The following is an 18872-nucleotide window of genomic DNA, read 5'->3' on the forward strand; positions in this document are numbered from 1 at the left end:
CGAACGAAGCCTTGAATTTTAAATCTATTAAATTTATCGGCGATAATTTCTCAATATACCAGCGCTGCGCAAACTCTTGTTTTAAATGCCAGAAGACAGGACAACTTTCGTAATTTTTTTTTAAAGAGTGTTTTTATACCCGTTATTCGTATACTAGGTTCGTCGGAAAGTATGTAACAGGCAGAAGAAAGCGTTTCCGAGCCGAGTCGATCTAGCCATGTCCGTCTGTCCGGATGAACGCTGAGATTTGGCGTGTAGATTCCTGAGCTTCTTACGCAGCGCAAGTTTGTTTCAGCAATGTGCCACGCCCACTCTTACGCCCACAAACCGCCCAAAACTGTGGCTCCTACAGTTTTGATGCTAGAATAAAAATTTTAACTGAAATGTATTGTTTTCATCAATACCTATCGATTGACCCAAAAAAAGTTTGCCACGCCCACTCTAACGCCCACAAACCGCCCAAACCTGTGTCGCCCACAGTTTTCATGCTAGATAAAAAATTTTAACTGAAATGTATTTTTCTCGTCAATACCTATCGATTGATCAAAAAAAAAAATTTGCCGCGCCCACTCTAACGCCCATAACGCTTAAATCTGCCTACCGCCGGTAGGTGGCGTATTTTAATCTCGCTTTGCTGCTTGCACATCTCTATTTCCCTTTGGTCCCTTTAGCTGAGTAACGGGTATCTGATAGTCGAGGTACTCGACTATAGCGTTCTTCCTTGCTTTTTTTGGAAATAGTGAAAAAATGTGATTAGCGTTGGCACTCTGCTGAAATACATTTACGATGATCAAGAATCTCTAGAATCTACATACCTAATGCCAACTTTCCAGATTTTATAGTTTCCGAGATATCACTGTTCATACGACCGAGCTTTGTGTGTGTCAGAGTGGGCGTGGCAACGATAGCGCATTTCTTACACATTTCAGTTAAAATTGGTATTCTAGCATTAAAACTTTAGGAGCCACCGTTTGGGGAGGATTTTAGGCACCAGAGTGGGCGTGGCACTCATGCAAATGAAGCCCAAGAATCTGTATCTGTATTACATTGACATTCATTTTTTCGGTTCCTCCTATGGCAGCTATAGAATATAGGAGTTCGGTTTTTATTTAATTGAATTCGTAATTTTGAAATATTAAAAGATTGATGTCCCCAAGAGTAGAAGTTAATAAGCCAAAAAACACAAAAGCCATAATTATTTTACATTATTTTGAAATGATTTTTTAACCATTCCAATGTGAGCTATAGGATATAGTTGTCCCATTCTGCTCGTTCGGATTTATTACTACCTGGAATAGAAATAACACATAATATAATAATATATAATAATAATATAATATAATATAATAATATAATATAATACAAAAAGTGCTTAATTTAAAGAAAATAATTCTTTCAAAAAAGCATATACCTCGCAATTAATTCTAAAACGCTTTTAAAGAACACAAAAAATTCAATTTTGCTGCACCAGGAGCGCTAAACTGTATATAAAAAGAAAAGAATAAATCATTTCATCATCGTTCATTTTTTTGCTTTAAGCTAGTGTTTATGTTTAAGTTTGGTGTTTGTAAATAAATTATACGATTTTTTTTTTTAATTTCGCAATTTTTTAAGCTCTTGGGATTTTGTTCAAAACTATACATTTCTCTTTACTTGACAGACATTGATGAGTGCGAGAGTGGAGAACACAACTGTGGAGAATACCAAATATGCCGTAATCGGAACGGCGGATATGTGTGCACCTGTCCGATAGGTCATGAACTTAAGCGACTCAGCTCTGGTGGCAATACATGTGTAGACATAAACGAATGCTCCCAGGATCAACGTGTATGTCCATCCACTGCACACTGCTTTAACACCATAGGGTCCTACTATTGTGAGTGCAAAGCAGGTTTTCAGAAGAAAGCTGACAACAATAATAATACACAATGCTTTGATATCGATGAGTGTTCCGTGATTCCGGGTCTTTGTCAACAAAAGTGTGTTAATTTTTGGGGAGGATATCGTTGTACGTGTGACCCCGGATACCAACTAGGGCAGGACAACCGCACTTGCAATGATATTAATGAATGCGATGTACATAAGGATTATAAGCTATGCATGGGGTATGTATTTAACGGTATTTTTTTATATTCTGTTATATTCAACTATTATATATATATCTATCTGTGTATTATATATTGTTCTCAAATTTAATGATATTACATTTAAGATTCTGCATTAACACACCCGGATCCTACCAATGCTCCTGCCCACGTGGTTATTTGTTGTCTGCAGACGGGAATACGTGTCGAGATATCGATGAATGTGCAACTAATTCCATTCATCAAGTTTGTACAGGCAGGGTATGTATTTCACAGAGTATTATAAAGGATAAGAGATTTTATAATTTAGGATAACAATTTATAACTTGCTGCATAACCAGCAAGTCGATACAGTCTGATGCTTTTTCGTCTGTTTATGCGATTTTCTTACTCAGCTGAGAAGCTATTACTAAACACATATTTTCATCAACGACCGAGTCTCCATTTTAATCGTAGTTTGGCTTTTTGGCATCATTTATGTAATAATTGGTCGATCGCTGCCGAACTTGTTATTGTTCACTAGGCGCGAAAAAGAATATAAGGTCAGGCGTTGAATTGGGTTGCAGATTTGTTGGTAGAAAAAGTGGCGTTCCGTGCGTGCCAAATTCAAGAGCAAGAAGATCAAAAAGTGCCGTAGGTCAGCTGAGAAGCCACCGTTTTTTCAACACTAAACACAGTAGTTGCGTCGCATTAGCTACAGCTTACAGCGTTAACACATCATAGTTCTCATGGTTCAAAACGTATTTTAATATAACGTTATAATTTAATTGTGCTCCAACAATAATGAGCAGACATATCTCGGAGCAACGTTAGGATATCATAATTTTCACAAGAAACCTTTCTTCAGAGATGAAGCCAAATTTGTTGTTTGGTGGGTACTCCTATAAATAAAATGGTCCCACTACGAGTGTGATTGCTCTGCACAGAACTTCAAAGGTTTTTGTTTCGTTTGTTCACCCTTTGTTCCGGGAAACCAGAACCCGGTTGCGCCGTGACCCCTCGGTGACCCTGCTTTGAACTTCTCAACCGCGCCGTCCATGTGGTCGATGTCCTTGTGCTCCGTACAATCCTCACCTGTTTCTAGGTTTCATCCTGGAAGTCAAAAGGTCCGACTACAGGCAATACCCTCCACTTGTCCTTTATATCTCTGCCATCTACAGGCAGCAACCGCCGCTTGGATTTTAAATATTGGCCAGCCACGGCGGCGACCTCCATTCGGGGAAATGCAAGCCCAAAAAATTAGTTCAAGTGTCCTTCATTCCGCGGCAATGTTCGGGTCATATATGAATACATATTAGCAATTTTTTTCGGTTTTAAGTAAGTGCGTGCAAGACATCTCAAATGAGCAATTAAAAAAAGAATCGGTATGTATTAGCCTCGTCAATACCTATCGATTGATCAAAAAAAAGTTAACACACATAACGCTTAAATCTTTCTCCCCCCTACACAACCATGTATTGAGATCACGGGTAGGTAGCGCATTACCATTTTCGCTTTGCTGCTTGTATATCTCCATCTCCCTTTGGTCCCTTTAGCTGAGTAACGGGTATCTGATAGTCGAGGCACTCGAATATGGCGTTCTGCCCTTTGACCAAGACTTAGTTAAAAAAAGAGAAATCATAATCCAAACAAATTTGTACGCTGAAAATCTTGAAAACAAGTGGCTACAACTAGCTACAGAAAAGTGTTCCCTTATATAGAAAGAATATATAAGAACAAATTATATATACAGCTGCGGCAACAAAAATAGCACCAGTGTGTAGGCAATTCTTCTTTGTGCTACAAAATGGTCATTTTTTGCAATATTTTTATTCTGTTTGTAAGGGTAAGTAGGGTTACATATCTATTAACCAAAATAAAAGTGGTTACGCCCACAATGCGGATGGCTTTTAAAATTTTAATACATTTCTCAAAAAAGTAGCAAAGTTATGCGGCAACAAAAATAGCACCACTTAAAGAAAAGGCTTAAAAAACTTAAAAATAACGCGATTTGATAATTCTTTTTGATTGAAATGTATGATTTCATACATCTTAAGGTAAAAAAATATTGTTCTAAAGCTTGGGCTGCAACAACAACGACCGACCTTGAAGTCACTAGACACCAGAATTTTCCCTTGGCCAAATTGTTGTCTGGCTCTTTCAAAATAGCTCACGGGCATTTTTTTTCTTTGGTTTTGCATTAAAAACATAATTTTTAAACATTTCTGCAAAGATTTTCGATGTGTTTTAGTTCTGGGGCTTGTAAGGTCCCCATTATACCATTTAGCCTAAGGGTTTTAAAACTTTGGACGTCTTTCTATCTGTTTTTTTTTGGCTTATAACCGTGGAAAACCTTTAAAATAAATTAGTTTTGTATTACGAATAAAATTGCATCACAATTTCTGAGCTATCAAGGTGAACATGTTGATCCTGTATGGGTTTACATTATGATATGGTACCAACATTATAGTACGAGAATATGCCCATACCATGATACTTGCTTCACCATTATTATTCTTTGCAAATGTTTGTATATGTAGGTTATCTGATGTGAATTTAAAGTCTTTTTCTTTTATTGTGGTCCTTCAAATTCACCCATGCTCTGCAGTCCAGGGAGATTTTTTTTTTGGACGTCAAGCGCATAATTTTTGTTTATGTACATTATCCAACTTTTTATGTACTTACAAATATTAAAAAAAAAAGAGCGACTTGATAGGCGCCTAAAACGGGACCTACTTGCATTCATGCACATGACTTCTTAACAGTTATGGGGTCATTGCGGCTTTCGTACTGCGTGCTATTCTTTTGTGTTCTTGTTTTAGGTAACTACTAATCATTATTTTAAGGAATTCTACGATTCAACTTAACTTATCTTTTGCATTGCCTTTATAAATTAGCTTTTTAAATGTCCTTCTATCTGTATCATTACAGCGCGCTAAATGACCCATTGGGAACACTATTTTATTCATTATTTTACCAATTCTCTTAGTAGTACTTATTCTTAATACAACAAAACGAAAAACAGCCAACAAATCTGAGCAAATGAAGTTTTATACCCAAAAACCGTTAATAGTGCTATTTTTGTTGCCGCATAATTATGCTACTTTCTTCATAAATGTATCGAAGTTTTGAAAACCATCCGCATTACGCCCACAACCACTTTTATTTTAGTTAAAGGATACGTAACCCTACTTACCCTTACACACAGAATAAAAATATTGCAAAAAATGACCATTTTGTAGCAGAAAGAAAAATTGCCCACACTTTGGTGCTATTTTTGTTGCCGCAACTGTATATAAGATTTTTTGGCATTTAGTATACAATGTACATGTGAATAACTAAAATTTGGCTTTTAAGAAGGGAAAGAAAGACAGAAGAGGTTGCAACAACATTTCGCTGTTAAAATTTACAGCGGCTGTGTTCAGAGGGTATAATAAATTTAAATGTTTCTTCTTTTCTCGTAGAATGACATATGCACGAACACCCGAGGAAGCTACAAATGTACTACCATTAATTGCCCATACGGATACGCAATTGACTCAGACCAAAAAAAGTAAGTGCAAAAGTACACATTTTAAACACTTACAATGTTTATACCCTCGCAGAGGGTATAATGATTTCAGTCAAAAGTTTCCAACGCAGTGAAGGAGATGTTTCCGACCCCATAAAGTATATATATTCTTTATCAACATCTCTTGACGAGTCGATCATGTACGTCTGTTCGTTTCTCTCTCTCTCAGTTTTAAAACTATCGGGATAAAACTTTCCCAAAAGTCGTGTTTCTATTGCAGGTAGTATATAAGTCGAAGCGAGTCGCACGGACGACTTTTTAAAATTGTAGTCATAGGAATGATAGGATTATTTATTACTAAATTGAAATGAAACAATATCTTAATAGTCCTGGAAATATTTTTTAAACTGAGAGAATAGTTTGCGAAGAAAAAGACAGCCGGACAGGGTTAGCTCGACTCATCTAGGGATGCTGATCAGATATATGTATGCTTTATGACTGAAATCTTTATACCCCCTGCAAGGATACAATATTGATCCAAAGGGGCGTGACAGCACGTCTTCGGCGCCCTTTCGAAAAAGGATGTGATTTGCGATGAACATAGTGGGGCATCACAGTGTAAACTGAAAAGATAATACAGTTCCGCTGGAATAAGATCTAAGCTTGGGGTATCTGAGTACTGTTCAAAGTTAGTGGGGGCACGATTGTCTGTTAAGCGTAATCGTTATGTGTTTACACTTTTGTTTATAGTTTTGATTCGCCAGTTTGATAGCCACTTCTCAACTACCAGATGATCTGGTAGTTAGAGTGTTTGCGGCTTTTTATTTCTGTATATTATATTTATAATACATTTGGCGAAAAAAACGTGTAGAAGGAGTTTTTAGTCTCATCCAGGTATTTGGTTAGAACTCGGAAATGATATTCTGTTTTACTTTAAAGCTTTGTTTTTTTGAAAGTTCCCTTTAACAAGATGAGTTACATACAAATTCTTATTTCCGACCAGCGTAAGTATTTTCTCATTTATAAGTTACTCTTTTATGGTTTTTTGTCGTTATCTCAACTAATAAATATAAGGACCCCTGAAAAATAGTAAGTAGCTCCTGAAGCACAAACAGCTAGACATAAAAATTTAAAAAAAACCGAAATTCGAAAATAATTAGACCCCGCTTGCTATGTACAAATTGGTACAATAGGCGACCCCAAGTCTTGCTATCTCGCTTTCTGGCATATGAAAAAAGCCAAGCCGTTAAGTGTTATATAGTAAAGGTATTTCTTTGTTAAACAATTTTAAAAACAATTTCAAACAATTTTACAATGGTTGGTTTTAAATACATATATTAAGCGGAAAATTTTAAAAGGCGTGTGATTAAACAAAGAAAATGTGCGAATAAATCAAATCCAGGTGGAAAACTAGTGAAAATAAGAATACTGAAATCAAGATATTCAAGTGTGAGTGTGTGTGTATATGCAATTTAAAACTGACGGGGGAAACGAGATTCGTTCAACTACAAATTCTTTGTAATACCCACTGATAATCTTTTGCAAAGAATTTTTTCATTTGCAAATCTTAAACAGCTTTAACACACTTCCTTCAAAGGTCAAAACTAATTTCAAATTACAAACTAGTTTTGGTATTCTCAAATTGAAATTGCTTTCCTATGTTTAAAGAAATATAAATGTTTAAACAAATAGTGAAAGCCGTGAATTTCACTCACACCCGTCTTCAACATTCCGCGTCCTGGGCACCGTGCGAAACGCACAGCATACATGTTTAGTGGCTCGGCCCATATGGGAGCAGCTTACATCGGCGTCGATGTGATTCTACGCTTTCTTACTTGCTTTGCCACTACCGTACGCCATATGTTCTTTGAAGGACAGCCGGTTGTCAATCATGACGCCCAAGTATTTCAGGCTTGGGCCAGATGTAATTGTGGCATCTCCAATTATGATAGTAGCCTCCTCAACTTTCTTTCTGCTACTGATCAGAACTGCCTCAGTCATGTGCGCTGCCAAGGCGAGTCCCTGCGAATCGAGCCATGCGCTTGCTTTGTTGCCGATTCTTTCTGCATCCGAAAAGTGTTTGGCAACCTTACTATTAGTGCTGGGCAAGCTAAAAAGTAAGCGATTGTAGTTAATAGGAAATCATTTTCATATATTTATACCCGTTACTCGTAGAGTAAAAGGGTATACTAGATTCGTCGGAAAGTATGTAACAGGCAGAAGGAAGCGTTTCCGACCCCATAAAGTATATATATTCTTGATCAGGATCACTAGCCGAGTCGATCTAGCCATGTCCGTCTGTCTGTCCGTCCGGATGAACGCTGAGATCTCGGAAACTATAAGAGCTAGGCTATTGAGATTTGGCGTGCAGATTCCTGAGCTTCTTACGCAGCGCAAGTTTGTTTCAGCAATGTGCTACGCCCACTCTTACGCCCACAAACCGCCCAAAACTGTGGCTCCTACAGTTTTGATGCTAGAATAAAAATTTTAACTAAAGAGTATTGTTCTCATCAATACCTATCGATTGACCCAAAAAAAATTTGCCACGCCCACTCTAACGCCCATAACGCTTAAATCTGTCTACCGCCGGTAGGTGGCGTATTTTAATCTCGTATTTTTAAAGAAGCCATTTATGCCAGCGTATTTGCGCTTTTTCCAACTTTTTCAACTTTGACAAAGTGTAGCTTCTAAACTAATGAATGGAACTCAATGCTGTTCTATTTCTATTTCCTGTAAAATGAGTCTTTGATGACCGAACTCGGTTTATCAAAACCCAAGTTAGAAAATAAAAAAGTGCGAAAAAGTTTTTTTACACTTTAAAAAAAATTGGTACCAAAGAAAAAATTTTCTTAATCAGGGAGATGTACCTTACCAGAAAACCAAGGTCGCCTTCAAGGTGGTGTGGTGTATGTCTCTCATCGGGTTGGTAATGGAACGCTTCCCTTTCATTAGATTCCTCAGCTCCCTGGCCTTCAATACCAGGTCTATCAGCTGTTTCAGCACATCCGTCTTCTCTTTTTCGGAAGCTTTTGAGCCGCTTTCTTCTCCTGCTGGGGAAGCGTTAGGCTGCCTGCCTTCGCAATCCGCCTTTTTTTCTGGCGATCTCGTCAATACGCTGATCTTCCTGAAAGGGTCAGATTCTTTGTTGGCCCAATCAGGGAGGCTCGACAGCGATAAATAAAAGACCTCGGCATTTTCCGGCGCCGACAGGTTTTTGTTTGCCGGCGTGCCTCCATGTACCATTGGCACCACTCCTAGGCTGGCGCCTGGGTGTTGTGCCCCCGGTCCTTGCGGACCATTTGCCCGCCTGTGGAATTCAGACCGTGTGAACTGGAAGCGCAGAAAAATTTAAGCTTTTCCCGCGGTAAGCTGCAATTTTTTTAAAATCGGACTTCAAAATTTTAAGTAAATTTAAAACTAAAATTTTCCAAAATTTTAATTTTGAAAATACAATTTTTTTCTTTAATTCCTGTGTCAATTCCTGTCTTTTTTTATTAAATCTTCTCTTCATTTTGAGACTAACAATAAGTTCATAAATCTAAGCATTAAAATTGAACTAACAGTATACTAAGGCTGCATTATTGTTCCGCGTTCCTCAAGTCGGTCGCTGGGTGGGTAAGTCATTGCGACGGAGACGTGATTGGTTGCTCAACCTTGTTAGACCTCTCACCAGGTGGTAAGGGTGCAAGGATAGCTTGATATAGTACTTTTCCTTCTGTTCTGCGATCACTTCTTTGACTGGTAGAATGTTTAAGTCTCTATGTATGTTTTCGTTGCGAACGTACCACGGTGCCCCGGTGATTGTTCTCAAGATCTTCGACTGAGCTCGCTGGACTATGTCAACATTGCTATTGCTGGCATTCCCCCATAACTGGGAGCCGTACATCCATATAGGATTTAATACCGAGTTAGCAGGACTTTATATTCAAGGCTAAGAGGAGACCAAGCGTTGATAAGCCAATGCAGACTGCTGGCTTTTAGCTTGTGTGTGTTCTTTTGGCTTCAATGTGTTGGCGCCATGTGAGTCTTCTGTCGAGGTGTACTCCTAGATACGTCACTTCGTTTGCTTGCGGAAGTAGAGTGTTGTTTAACGTGAGCGGCGGGCTTTGCCTGTTCAGGGTGACGTAACGTGCTTGCATTTTTGTTCGTTCACTTTAATTTGCCAATTTGATAGCTGCGCATTTGCTTGCATCGGGAATTTTGAGCGGCTAAGAATATCTGTATCATCATCATGTTGTTAATCGTGTGCTTGTCGGGATGTCTGCTATGTAGAGGTCATATATAGCAGTGTTGCACCTCACAGCAAATTTTCTGTCGTAGAGGTAAAACTCTAAAAGCTTGTAGGTGTTGTAGGGGAGCATTGTCTTGAACTTGTACATTAGAGCTTCTAGCCAAACTCTACAAAGCCTTGAGAGACATCTAAAAATATGGCAGTACAGTACTCTCGTTTTTCGAACGCGTTCCGAATTTCTGATGTTATCCGGTTGACCTGCTCAATTGTTCCGTGCTGGAATTCTTGGTATGTGTTTATCCGAGTCAATACGCATTTTTCAAAGAGTTTAGATAAGCATGAAAGTAGGCTTAAGGTTTTTACGACAACTGACTTTTCCACTTGGTGACCAAGCAATACTTCTTACTCGCGGAGCCCTTCACCGTTTTGGGCGAGTAAACGAAATACGCGTACAAAAAAAAGTACAATATAACAATAGACAATTCAAAATACAGGTCAAAATACGAATAGACAAGATACATAAAGTAAAACTAATTAGTTACTAAGTAGGATAGTATTATTGATTTAAAGATAGGTTGTGAGTCAGTAGTAGATATTAGGTGATATAGTCTATTATAATAATTTCAAAGTACTCTAAAAGGTTCATGAATTGCATAATTAGAGATACAATGACTTAATACTAAAAGATTGTAGTTTCTAGTGAATCTATTTGGCACATTAAAATGAAGGCGACCCAGTAGCTCGGGACTAAGATTTCTAATGAACCTAATACCAAGCATAGTTCTACGGTTAGGTAATGGTGGTAAGCTAATTTGAAATAGTCTACTGGAGTAGGATGGCTTGTAACCAGAAAATGATCAGAAAATTTAAGTTTAGGATCCATATAGACTTTAAGGTCGTCAGCATGCGTTATTCTATCTAACACATAACAACTCAAAGTATAAGTTGAATAGTGAGGGATGACACGGAAAAAGGTCAATAGTTTACACTTAAAACCATTTAAATTTAGATCATTATCCATGCACCATGTTTGAAATGCATTGAGATCAAATTGTAAAGCTAAACTTTGTGCGGGATCATTATATTGCAGGCACAACTAAACGTCATCTGCGTACATAAGTACACGTAACTTCGTTAAGACTAGAGGAAGGTCATTTATAAATAACGTAAACAGGACCGGACCAAGATGACTTCCTTGTGGTACACCGGACGTAACTCGGATTAGGGATGAAAAAGAGTTTTTAAAAATGACCCTTTGAGTCCTGCCATTCAAATAACTTAAGATATCTTAAGAAGATCACCTGGAAACCCTAAAAGGTCCAGTTTCCGGACTAGAATCGGGTGTATCACAAATGAAGTAAACTCCAAAAGGTTGGTTGTTGTTGACCTACGTTTTATAAATCCGTGTTGACCAGAGGAAATAAGGGACCTACAACTGTGTTGCAAATGGGGCGTAATAATGCTTCGGTATAGCTGATAGCTTTGAAATACCTCTGTAATTACTTGCGTTCAATTTATTCCCCTTTTTATGAAGCGGGATAACAAATGACTTTTTCCATCTGTGTGGGAAATCGGACGTTTCTAAAGACAAAGTAAAAAGTTTGTGCAATGGTCTACACAAAGTCTCAGCGCCATCCCTAAGCACACATCCAGGGACTTCGTCAGGACCCGGAGAGTAGACGGGTTTGGCCCTTTGTAAATCTAAAATAAGTGAGCTTTTTCTTATAACAGGACAAAAAATAAAGTTTGATTTTGGAATGTCAAACGGGTAAGACTGATCTGGAGGACTTGATGTTGAATAGGTGGTTTGAAAAAACTTTGCAAAAAGATCGGCTATGGCCTGATCAATGTTTGCGGCCGAATTTTTTAAATTTAAGTGATGATGGGTAACTTGAAGATTTACGCTTTGTGTTAACAAAATTATAAAACTGTTTTGGATCCAGTGTAAACTGGGTCTTGCAACGAGCTAAATAGTTTTTACAAAACTGGGCGTTAAGCACGGAAAAACAGAGCGAGCACTTAAGTATCACGAAAAGGCAGCTTGTGAACGGGAAGCTCTAAACTCTTTGTAACGTCTAGACTTAACATTTTTAAGTTGTGCCAGCTCTTTGTTAAGCCACGGAGGTTGGTTTGAAATTTTAAGATAATACGTAGGAACGCATGTATCGCTTCAGTTATATTAGTACATAAGTACATATTAGACCAATCCGAGCAAGCTATAAGGCTATTAATGAGTGCAAAGTTCGCTCTACGAAAGCATGGGAAGTGTTAAGCTGACTTTTCAGATAGTTTATGCACTTTTGTACCCGTGTCAATAGTCAGCTCTAACGTTGGGTGAGGTGCTGAGGTTCTAGCTATGCAAACACAATCTGGACTAGAAACAAAGCATAGATCCAGTAATCAAAAACAAATTTTTATATAAACCAGAATTAAAAAAGGAAATGAAATATATCGGCTTGGTAATTTTAATCGTCTGTCGATCTCCGCTTTCCCAGTGTCAATACTGCACAGTGTGCTACACCTAACTTCCCGGGTCTTCCCCAGATATCAGATCGTTGTACCAATCAGTTTAACAACTAGGTGAGCTGAGTTACGTGTTGGATTTATAATATGAAGTGTCGCTGGCTGTCACGTTTTCTCCCCTGGCCATGAAAATGGCCACTTGGAAGTCCTTGATAGTTTCTAACCATGTACCGCGTGCCATACATAGGTCGATGGTGGACCGAGCTTCACCTCTCATACACCTGCGTTACAATCTCCTATGGTCAGTGCCCTTTTATTTAGTCGAGCATGGTTTAAAACCTCATACAACTTCCCAGTTGGATAATACTGGTCTCATCTACATTTATGAATCTGATTATATTCCGGTCGTAAAGTTCTTTTTTTATTCCAAATAACATTCCACCACTTGCTCGTCCTCTTGCGCTAGTTCGGATGGCGGGCACCCATCTAAGCACAAAATCTTTAAATTTGACTTCGACAGCATCCAATTTGGCTTCAAGGAATGTTTCAGATAGAATGAAAATTTGAAACGACGCAATGTACTGAAAGAAATCGTTATATATAAGCTTATTTTTTATACCTGCCAAGTTATAGGCCACTTCATTTGCATTTGCACCTGCAACATTACTACATTTTAACAAAAGACTACATCTACTATATTTATTCTTGTTTCTTTTTAGTTTTTTGACTTCGACTTTTGTCTTAGGGACGCATAATTATTGCGAGACATTTCCAAACTGTTTCCGTATATTTCCTTTAATTTTGTTTCAGCTGGTTTTCTTTGCCACATAAGCACCTTATTATTATTAAAGGACATCCAATTTCCTTCTACGTTAATACTGTCGTTTTGGACTTTTACTTTTGTTTCCCTGCGAGTGGCCAGAAGAAACATTTTTAGCTCTAGAAGAGCCATTTTATTCGCCTGTTTTTCCAATGTCAAATCCTTGTCAAGGAACACCTGACTTCCAACCAATTTATGGCCATTCTTCAAAATATTCTCCGCTTCTCCTTGGGATTCACATTCCACTAAAACCATAATTTTGCCATCCCGCTCATTAAGCTTTCGCACATCGGAAACCCTAGAACCTTTTTATTGTAGTTTCTTTTCAATCAGAGTTTTGACAGCCAATTTGCAGTTTTTTCCACCTTCAGACCTTTTACAACTACATTTTTTTTTTTTTTTGTTGTTCTAGCAACATATTTATGGTTCGCTTATCAGCTTCTCTATCTGAGCGAAGGCTTATAACATCTTCTTTGAGCCGCGCATAGTCGTGGTAAGCTGTTTGACCTGCAGAGAAGTAGCCCCAATATCGCTTTTCAGCTCTTGTTTAAGCCCTTCGACGTCCGATTTAGTTGGCAGATTTTTTTACTTTATGTTTCTATGACTGTTCCGGATTAATTCCTTAACAGTGCTTTTTGTAAGCCACCTTATAGAGAGTGCCTGGGTTTCATAAGCAATGCATTCATTACAATAGTAATGCAAGTCACTTCTCATGTCGATTGCATCGCGTACCAGGACCGAACAGCCAAGGCATTTTGCATGAAAAATATTCTCGCACGACATGCATTTCTTTAAATTGCAGACAGCCATTATCGCGATATTCCGAACCACAGTGCAAAGAGAATAAAGCTATGCAAGAGTTAGAGAGCGGGAGAGAGTGAGCGGGAGTGTAATAGGCATTACAGTTTCTTTCGGTGAGCTTAGAGTTGGGTGAGCTCTCCATAGTGAGTGTTTTGTTTTAGATGTTGACAATGGCTCTATGTAGCGGTGCTGGGCATATGCTTCTTCTTGCTGTAAAGCTTTAGTGAGGCATGTCTTAAGCTTTGCCTAACAGATGTCGATCATGGTTAATCGTGTGAGGGAAGTTCTTCCGGAAGGCTGCAGATGGCAATTCGGATTTCTCCAAGGACGTTGTGTGGAGGATGCCTGGAGACACTTGAAGAGCAGCGTTGAAGCCAGCTCGGCGAGATACGTGCTCGACAATGTGGAGTGGAGTGCAGTACTCCGCCGATTAGCCGAACTGGGATGCCAAGAGATGTGCTTGTGGCAGAGCTTCTTCAATCAGCGGCCCATTTATATGGGACTTGCTGATGGGTGTACTGCTCCGGCGCCTTGAGTCGTGTTGCACCCAGAGTGCGTACACGGATGACCTGCTTCTTCTCGTCGAGGGAGAATCCCGGAACGTGCTGGAAACAAAACGAGCGCAGCTGATGTCCATCGTAGAAGCAAGACGGTTAATATGCTGCTGAAAGAGGACCCTTGGGAACCCCTTGGTGCGGTTCCGTCGTTGCGAAATCATTTTGTTGCTATTTAACTTAAAGTGACATTACCCGGTCGTCTATCGAAAATGCTCGATAGCTCAAGAAATATATAAAATGAATTATTTCTTGAGAGGTATTTTAGTATTTTTTTTGGGAGGCTTGAAGACTGTTGTCCAAAAACTTCAACTAAAATTTTGCAACCAAAAATGTTGGGACGTTTATTTTATATGAAGTTTTTGGTTTTGGACAACTTTTTGTTATGTTGAATACTAGGCCTAATAACAAAGTCTGTTAAATCGGATAGTTCATCTATAGTGAAGCGAGGGGGGCAGTATACGGCGGCAAGGGTAAGTTAGTTGCCAGTATATTTATAGATGTGGCCTGTAGGTAGTTCTTAGCGAATTTGTAATGATAGTAGTGTTTAATACGGCATCTGATTAGAATTCCAGTCCCACCATGTGCTTTACCATCTGGATGATTAGTTCCGTACAATAAATACCCTCGTAGTTGAAAATTTTATTTGTTTGTAAGGTGTGTTTCTGAAACGAGCATTACATCGATATGATTGTCGAGTAGGAATTTAGCTAACTCAAGATTATCCGTAGGGAAGTCATTATTTGAATTGTTGTAGGCAGCCCTGATTTTAAAGCGCTTGCCAATGGCACATTTTTGATAAAGTTTATGGGTTCTAGTGAGGATCTGGCTGCAGTCGAGAAGAAGACTTCAGGATTTTATCGGGAAGCTGGCAACTGTTTATTTTGGGTACGGGCAGTAGATCCTCTCTGATGGATGCGACTTTTAAGCTCCTTATAAACTGGGCAGTGTGATTGCCACTGCAGATGCCACAATTTTTCGAGTTGCAGTCATCTTTGCTCGCTGGGCAGTGTGCGGAGTCATGAAGCTCTCCACAAACTACACACACCGGGCGCAGTTGACCTTGTATGGCCATGTTCTTGGCAGTTCGCACTTTGTACCGGGCGATTGCGTTTGTGCGGTTCCTCAACTGAAATTCTGCGGTGCAACAGGAACTGAAAATTATATATAGGGTGCACCTCGTAGTTCTTTAGGGGCTTATTTTCTGGTGCGAGCTCTACCTTATAGAGTGGCTGCGGCTTTCTATTCCTGTTAAGGATATAGAAGACTGTCTTAGCGCTAAATCCCTTCTCTTGCAGTGCCTTTGTTATCTCTGCAGGCGTTACGTCGGACTCTATTCTCTACTCTAGCCTATAGTACGACCTGCAGGCCCCTGCTGCTTTTTAGCTGATACGTGTAAAAGCTCTTTTTATTCTCGGTAGGATATTTCGATAACTTCATTTGAACTTTTATTTTTTAAATTTTGCCCTTTACAAGGGGTATTATGTTTTAGTTATCCTTTCCAATAAACTCAATGATTTTGTTGACAGGAACATTGCAACAACAAATAACCATTTGGGAAGACTTAGAAAATAAATGATCCTAAAATGTATGGCGAGCTTGTCTTGATTTCCTTGACCTTAAGGCTAATTATACCCGTTACTCGTAGAGTAAAAGGGTATACTAGATTCGTCGGAAAGTATGTAACAGGCAGAAGGAAGCGTTTCCGACCCCATAAAGTATGATGAAACGGATGAACGCTGAGATCTCGGAAACTATGAGAGCTATGCTATTGGGATTTGGCATGCAGATCCATGAGCTTCTTGCGCAGCGCAAGTTTGTTTCAGCAGGGCCACGCCCACTCGAACGCCCACAAACCGCCCAAAACTGCCCAAAAGTTTGTTACGCCCACTTTAACGACCACAAACCGCCCACAAACTTAAAAAAAAAATCGTAAATATGAACGCGGATATCTCGGAAACTATCAAAGGTAGAGGTTTGGGATTTCAGATTTAGATTCCGTAGTCTTGAGCGCAGCGCAAGTTTGTTACGCGAATATGCTACGCCCACTCTAACGCCCACAAGCTGCCCAAACCTGTGGCGCCCACAATTTTTATGCTATAAAAAATGTTAATTGAAATGTATTAGTCTCGTCAATACCTATCGATTGATCTAAAAAAAAGTTGGCCATGCCTACTCTAACGCCCATAACGCTTAATTCTGTCTACCGCCAACATAACCATATATTGAGATGAGGGGTAGGTGGCGCATTTCAGTCTCGCTTTGCTGCTTGCATATCACCATTTCCCTTTAGCTGAGTAACGGGTATCTGATAGTCGGGGTACTCGACTTTAGCGTTCTTCATTGTTTTATTTTGTATGTATACACATTATGTGTGTGTATATATACAATGGTAGAATGGCAGAAGGTTGAATCGCAGTGAAGGAGACGTTTCCGACCCCATAAAGTATATATATTCTTGATCAGCATCACTAGACGACTCGATCTAGCCATGTCCTTCTGTCCTCTGTCCGTCCGTTTCTACGCAAACTAGTCTCTCAGTTTTAAAGCTATCGCGCTGAAACATGCCCAAAGGTCTTATTTCTTTTGCTGGTTGTATATAAGTCGAAACCAGCCGAATCGAACAACTATATCTTATAGCTCCCATAGGAATAATCGGGAAAAATTTTTTTTAAAAATTATATCTTTGGTGTTTTTTAACATATAACCTCCTAAGCTTGGAAATAACATTTTTTAGTTAGTTTTGAATTTAGAATTAAATTTTATCAAAATCGGACGCCTATATCATATAGCTGCCGTAGAAACGATCGGAAAATTGGTGGAAAAATAATATGAAACAAATTATAGCTTCGATGTTTTTTATCATATAACCTCCTACGCTTGGAAATAACATTTTTTAATTAGTTCTGAATTTCGAATTTAATTTTATCAAAATCGGACGACTATATCAAAAAGCTGCCATAGGAACGATCGGAAAATTAGTGGGAAAATAATATGAAACAAATTATAGCTTAAGTGGTTTTTGACATATTATCTATACTGTTAGGGATATCATTTTTTGAATTTCGAATTTAATTTAATAATTATAACTGCAAGGGTATAAAAACTTCGGCTTGCCGAAGCTAACTTCCTTTCTTGTTCGTTTTTAAATGTTAATTTTGTTTTAGAATAACATCTTGAATTGAACCGTTTAATTGGGAAATTTTTGTATGCTGACTGGTGCAAAAAAATTGAAAACAACTTGAAACGCAATAAGGGTGAAACTTGGAATGCAATAGTATCGTCTTCGAACGGAAGCTTGTGTTTAGTTAACGATTTGTTAGTTTACCTTAGCGGGACAGCTAATCGCGGCACTCGAAGATAAAGGCAACTACAAAATGAAAAAAACAATGCCAAAGGCAAATCGCTGGGAAAGAATTTCAAAAATTGTTTATTTATTCCATAAATCGCCCTATATATATATATAAAACTCTTGCTCTGCACTTTTTGTCTTAAAATATTTATAAACTTTTTATTTGCAGCCGGTGCCGACAAAATACTAACTTCTGCGAGGGAGAAGAATGTTACACACAACCGTCGGCTTACACCTATAATTTTATTACCTTCGTTTCCAAGCTAATGATCGCCCCGGAGGGTAGAACTATATTTACATTGAGAGGTCCACTATGGTATGATAACATCGATTTTGATCTTAAGATTGTTCGTATACAAGCAACCAGCAATATTAAAAGGGCTACTGGTATGCATTTTGAGTAAGTATTTTGATACCAAATTAGTAGCTTTGCCTTTAAAAATTACCGTTATATATATAATTATATAATTAACAGCACCTTAAAAAACAACAACCAAGTCAATGTATTATTGAAGAAATCACTGGAAGGGCCACAGGACATTGAATTGGAATTAAGTATGACTGTCTTCACAAACGGAATGCCTCGTGGAAAAAGTGTGGCAAAATTATTCCTTTTTGTTTCCCAGCATACATTTTAAAAATAAATACAACCAATAAAATATTAATTATATTATTCTGATGTTTCAAGGGGTGCCACAGAAAAGAATTTACATTGATGAACATTAGACAACGCCAGTTGCTGCATCTAAGTATGTTTATTTCTTAGGATATGTTTGTCGAGAGATCTCTTAAATCCATGGCTTGTTGTATTGAAAAAAAGTATGTTTAACGCGTTTTAAATCTTTGTATTACAAAGGTATAAATATAATAATTATTTCCATTTATATTATTTCGCTTAAAAAACACATATTATATTAAATTTTGATTTTTTTCAAATTTGTAGGTATTATACTTTTTTAAGTTTATAGTTTTAAAAATACTCACATCAAATGATCAGGGGCAAGATAGAAATCATTTTATAAGGGTACCACGGAAATTTCTTCCGCCCAAATTTGTTTTAAAATACCGACGCCAGTG

The 18872-nt window shown here is 38.3% G+C and overlaps 2 protein-coding genes across 8 annotated transcripts in view; one reads left to right on the plus strand and one right to left on the minus strand.

Annotated features, from left to right (window-relative positions):
• The window catches only part of LOC108020338 (fibulin-1), a 42196-nt gene extending 23731 nt beyond the window's left edge, over positions 1 to 18465 (plus strand). For all 5 annotated transcript variants that reach the window (XM_065867412.2, XM_065867413.2, XM_065867411.2 and 2 more), the window contains 5 exons: positions 1661 to 2105; positions 2213 to 2345; positions 5528 to 5616; positions 17965 to 18195; positions 18271 to 18465. In XM_065867412.2, coding sequence (XP_065723484.1) covers positions 1661 to 2105; positions 2213 to 2345; positions 5528 to 5616; positions 17965 to 18195; positions 18271 to 18433 — 1061 coding nt within the window. In that variant the 3' untranslated portion in view covers positions 18434 to 18465. The remainder of the gene's footprint in view (positions 1 to 1660; positions 2106 to 2212; positions 2346 to 5527; positions 5617 to 17964; positions 18196 to 18270) is intronic.
• Positions 1090 to 18872, minus strand: part of Crk (Crk proto-oncogene, adaptor protein) — a 61286-nt gene continuing 43503 nt past the window's right edge. For all 3 annotated transcript variants that reach the window (XM_036814285.3, XM_065867418.2, XM_036814208.3), the window contains one exon: positions 1090 to 1289. In XM_036814285.3, the coding sequence (XP_036670180.1) occupies positions 1243 to 1289 (47 nt within the window). In that variant the 3' untranslated portion in view covers positions 1090 to 1242. The remainder of the gene's footprint in view (positions 1290 to 18872) is intronic.

The sequence above is a fragment of the Drosophila suzukii genome, chromosome 4 (assembly GCF_043229965.1).
Source record: "Drosophila suzukii chromosome 4, CBGP_Dsuzu_IsoJpt1.0, whole genome shotgun sequence".
NCBI classification, from domain to species: Eukaryota; Metazoa; Arthropoda; class Insecta; order Diptera; family Drosophilidae; genus Drosophila; species Drosophila suzukii.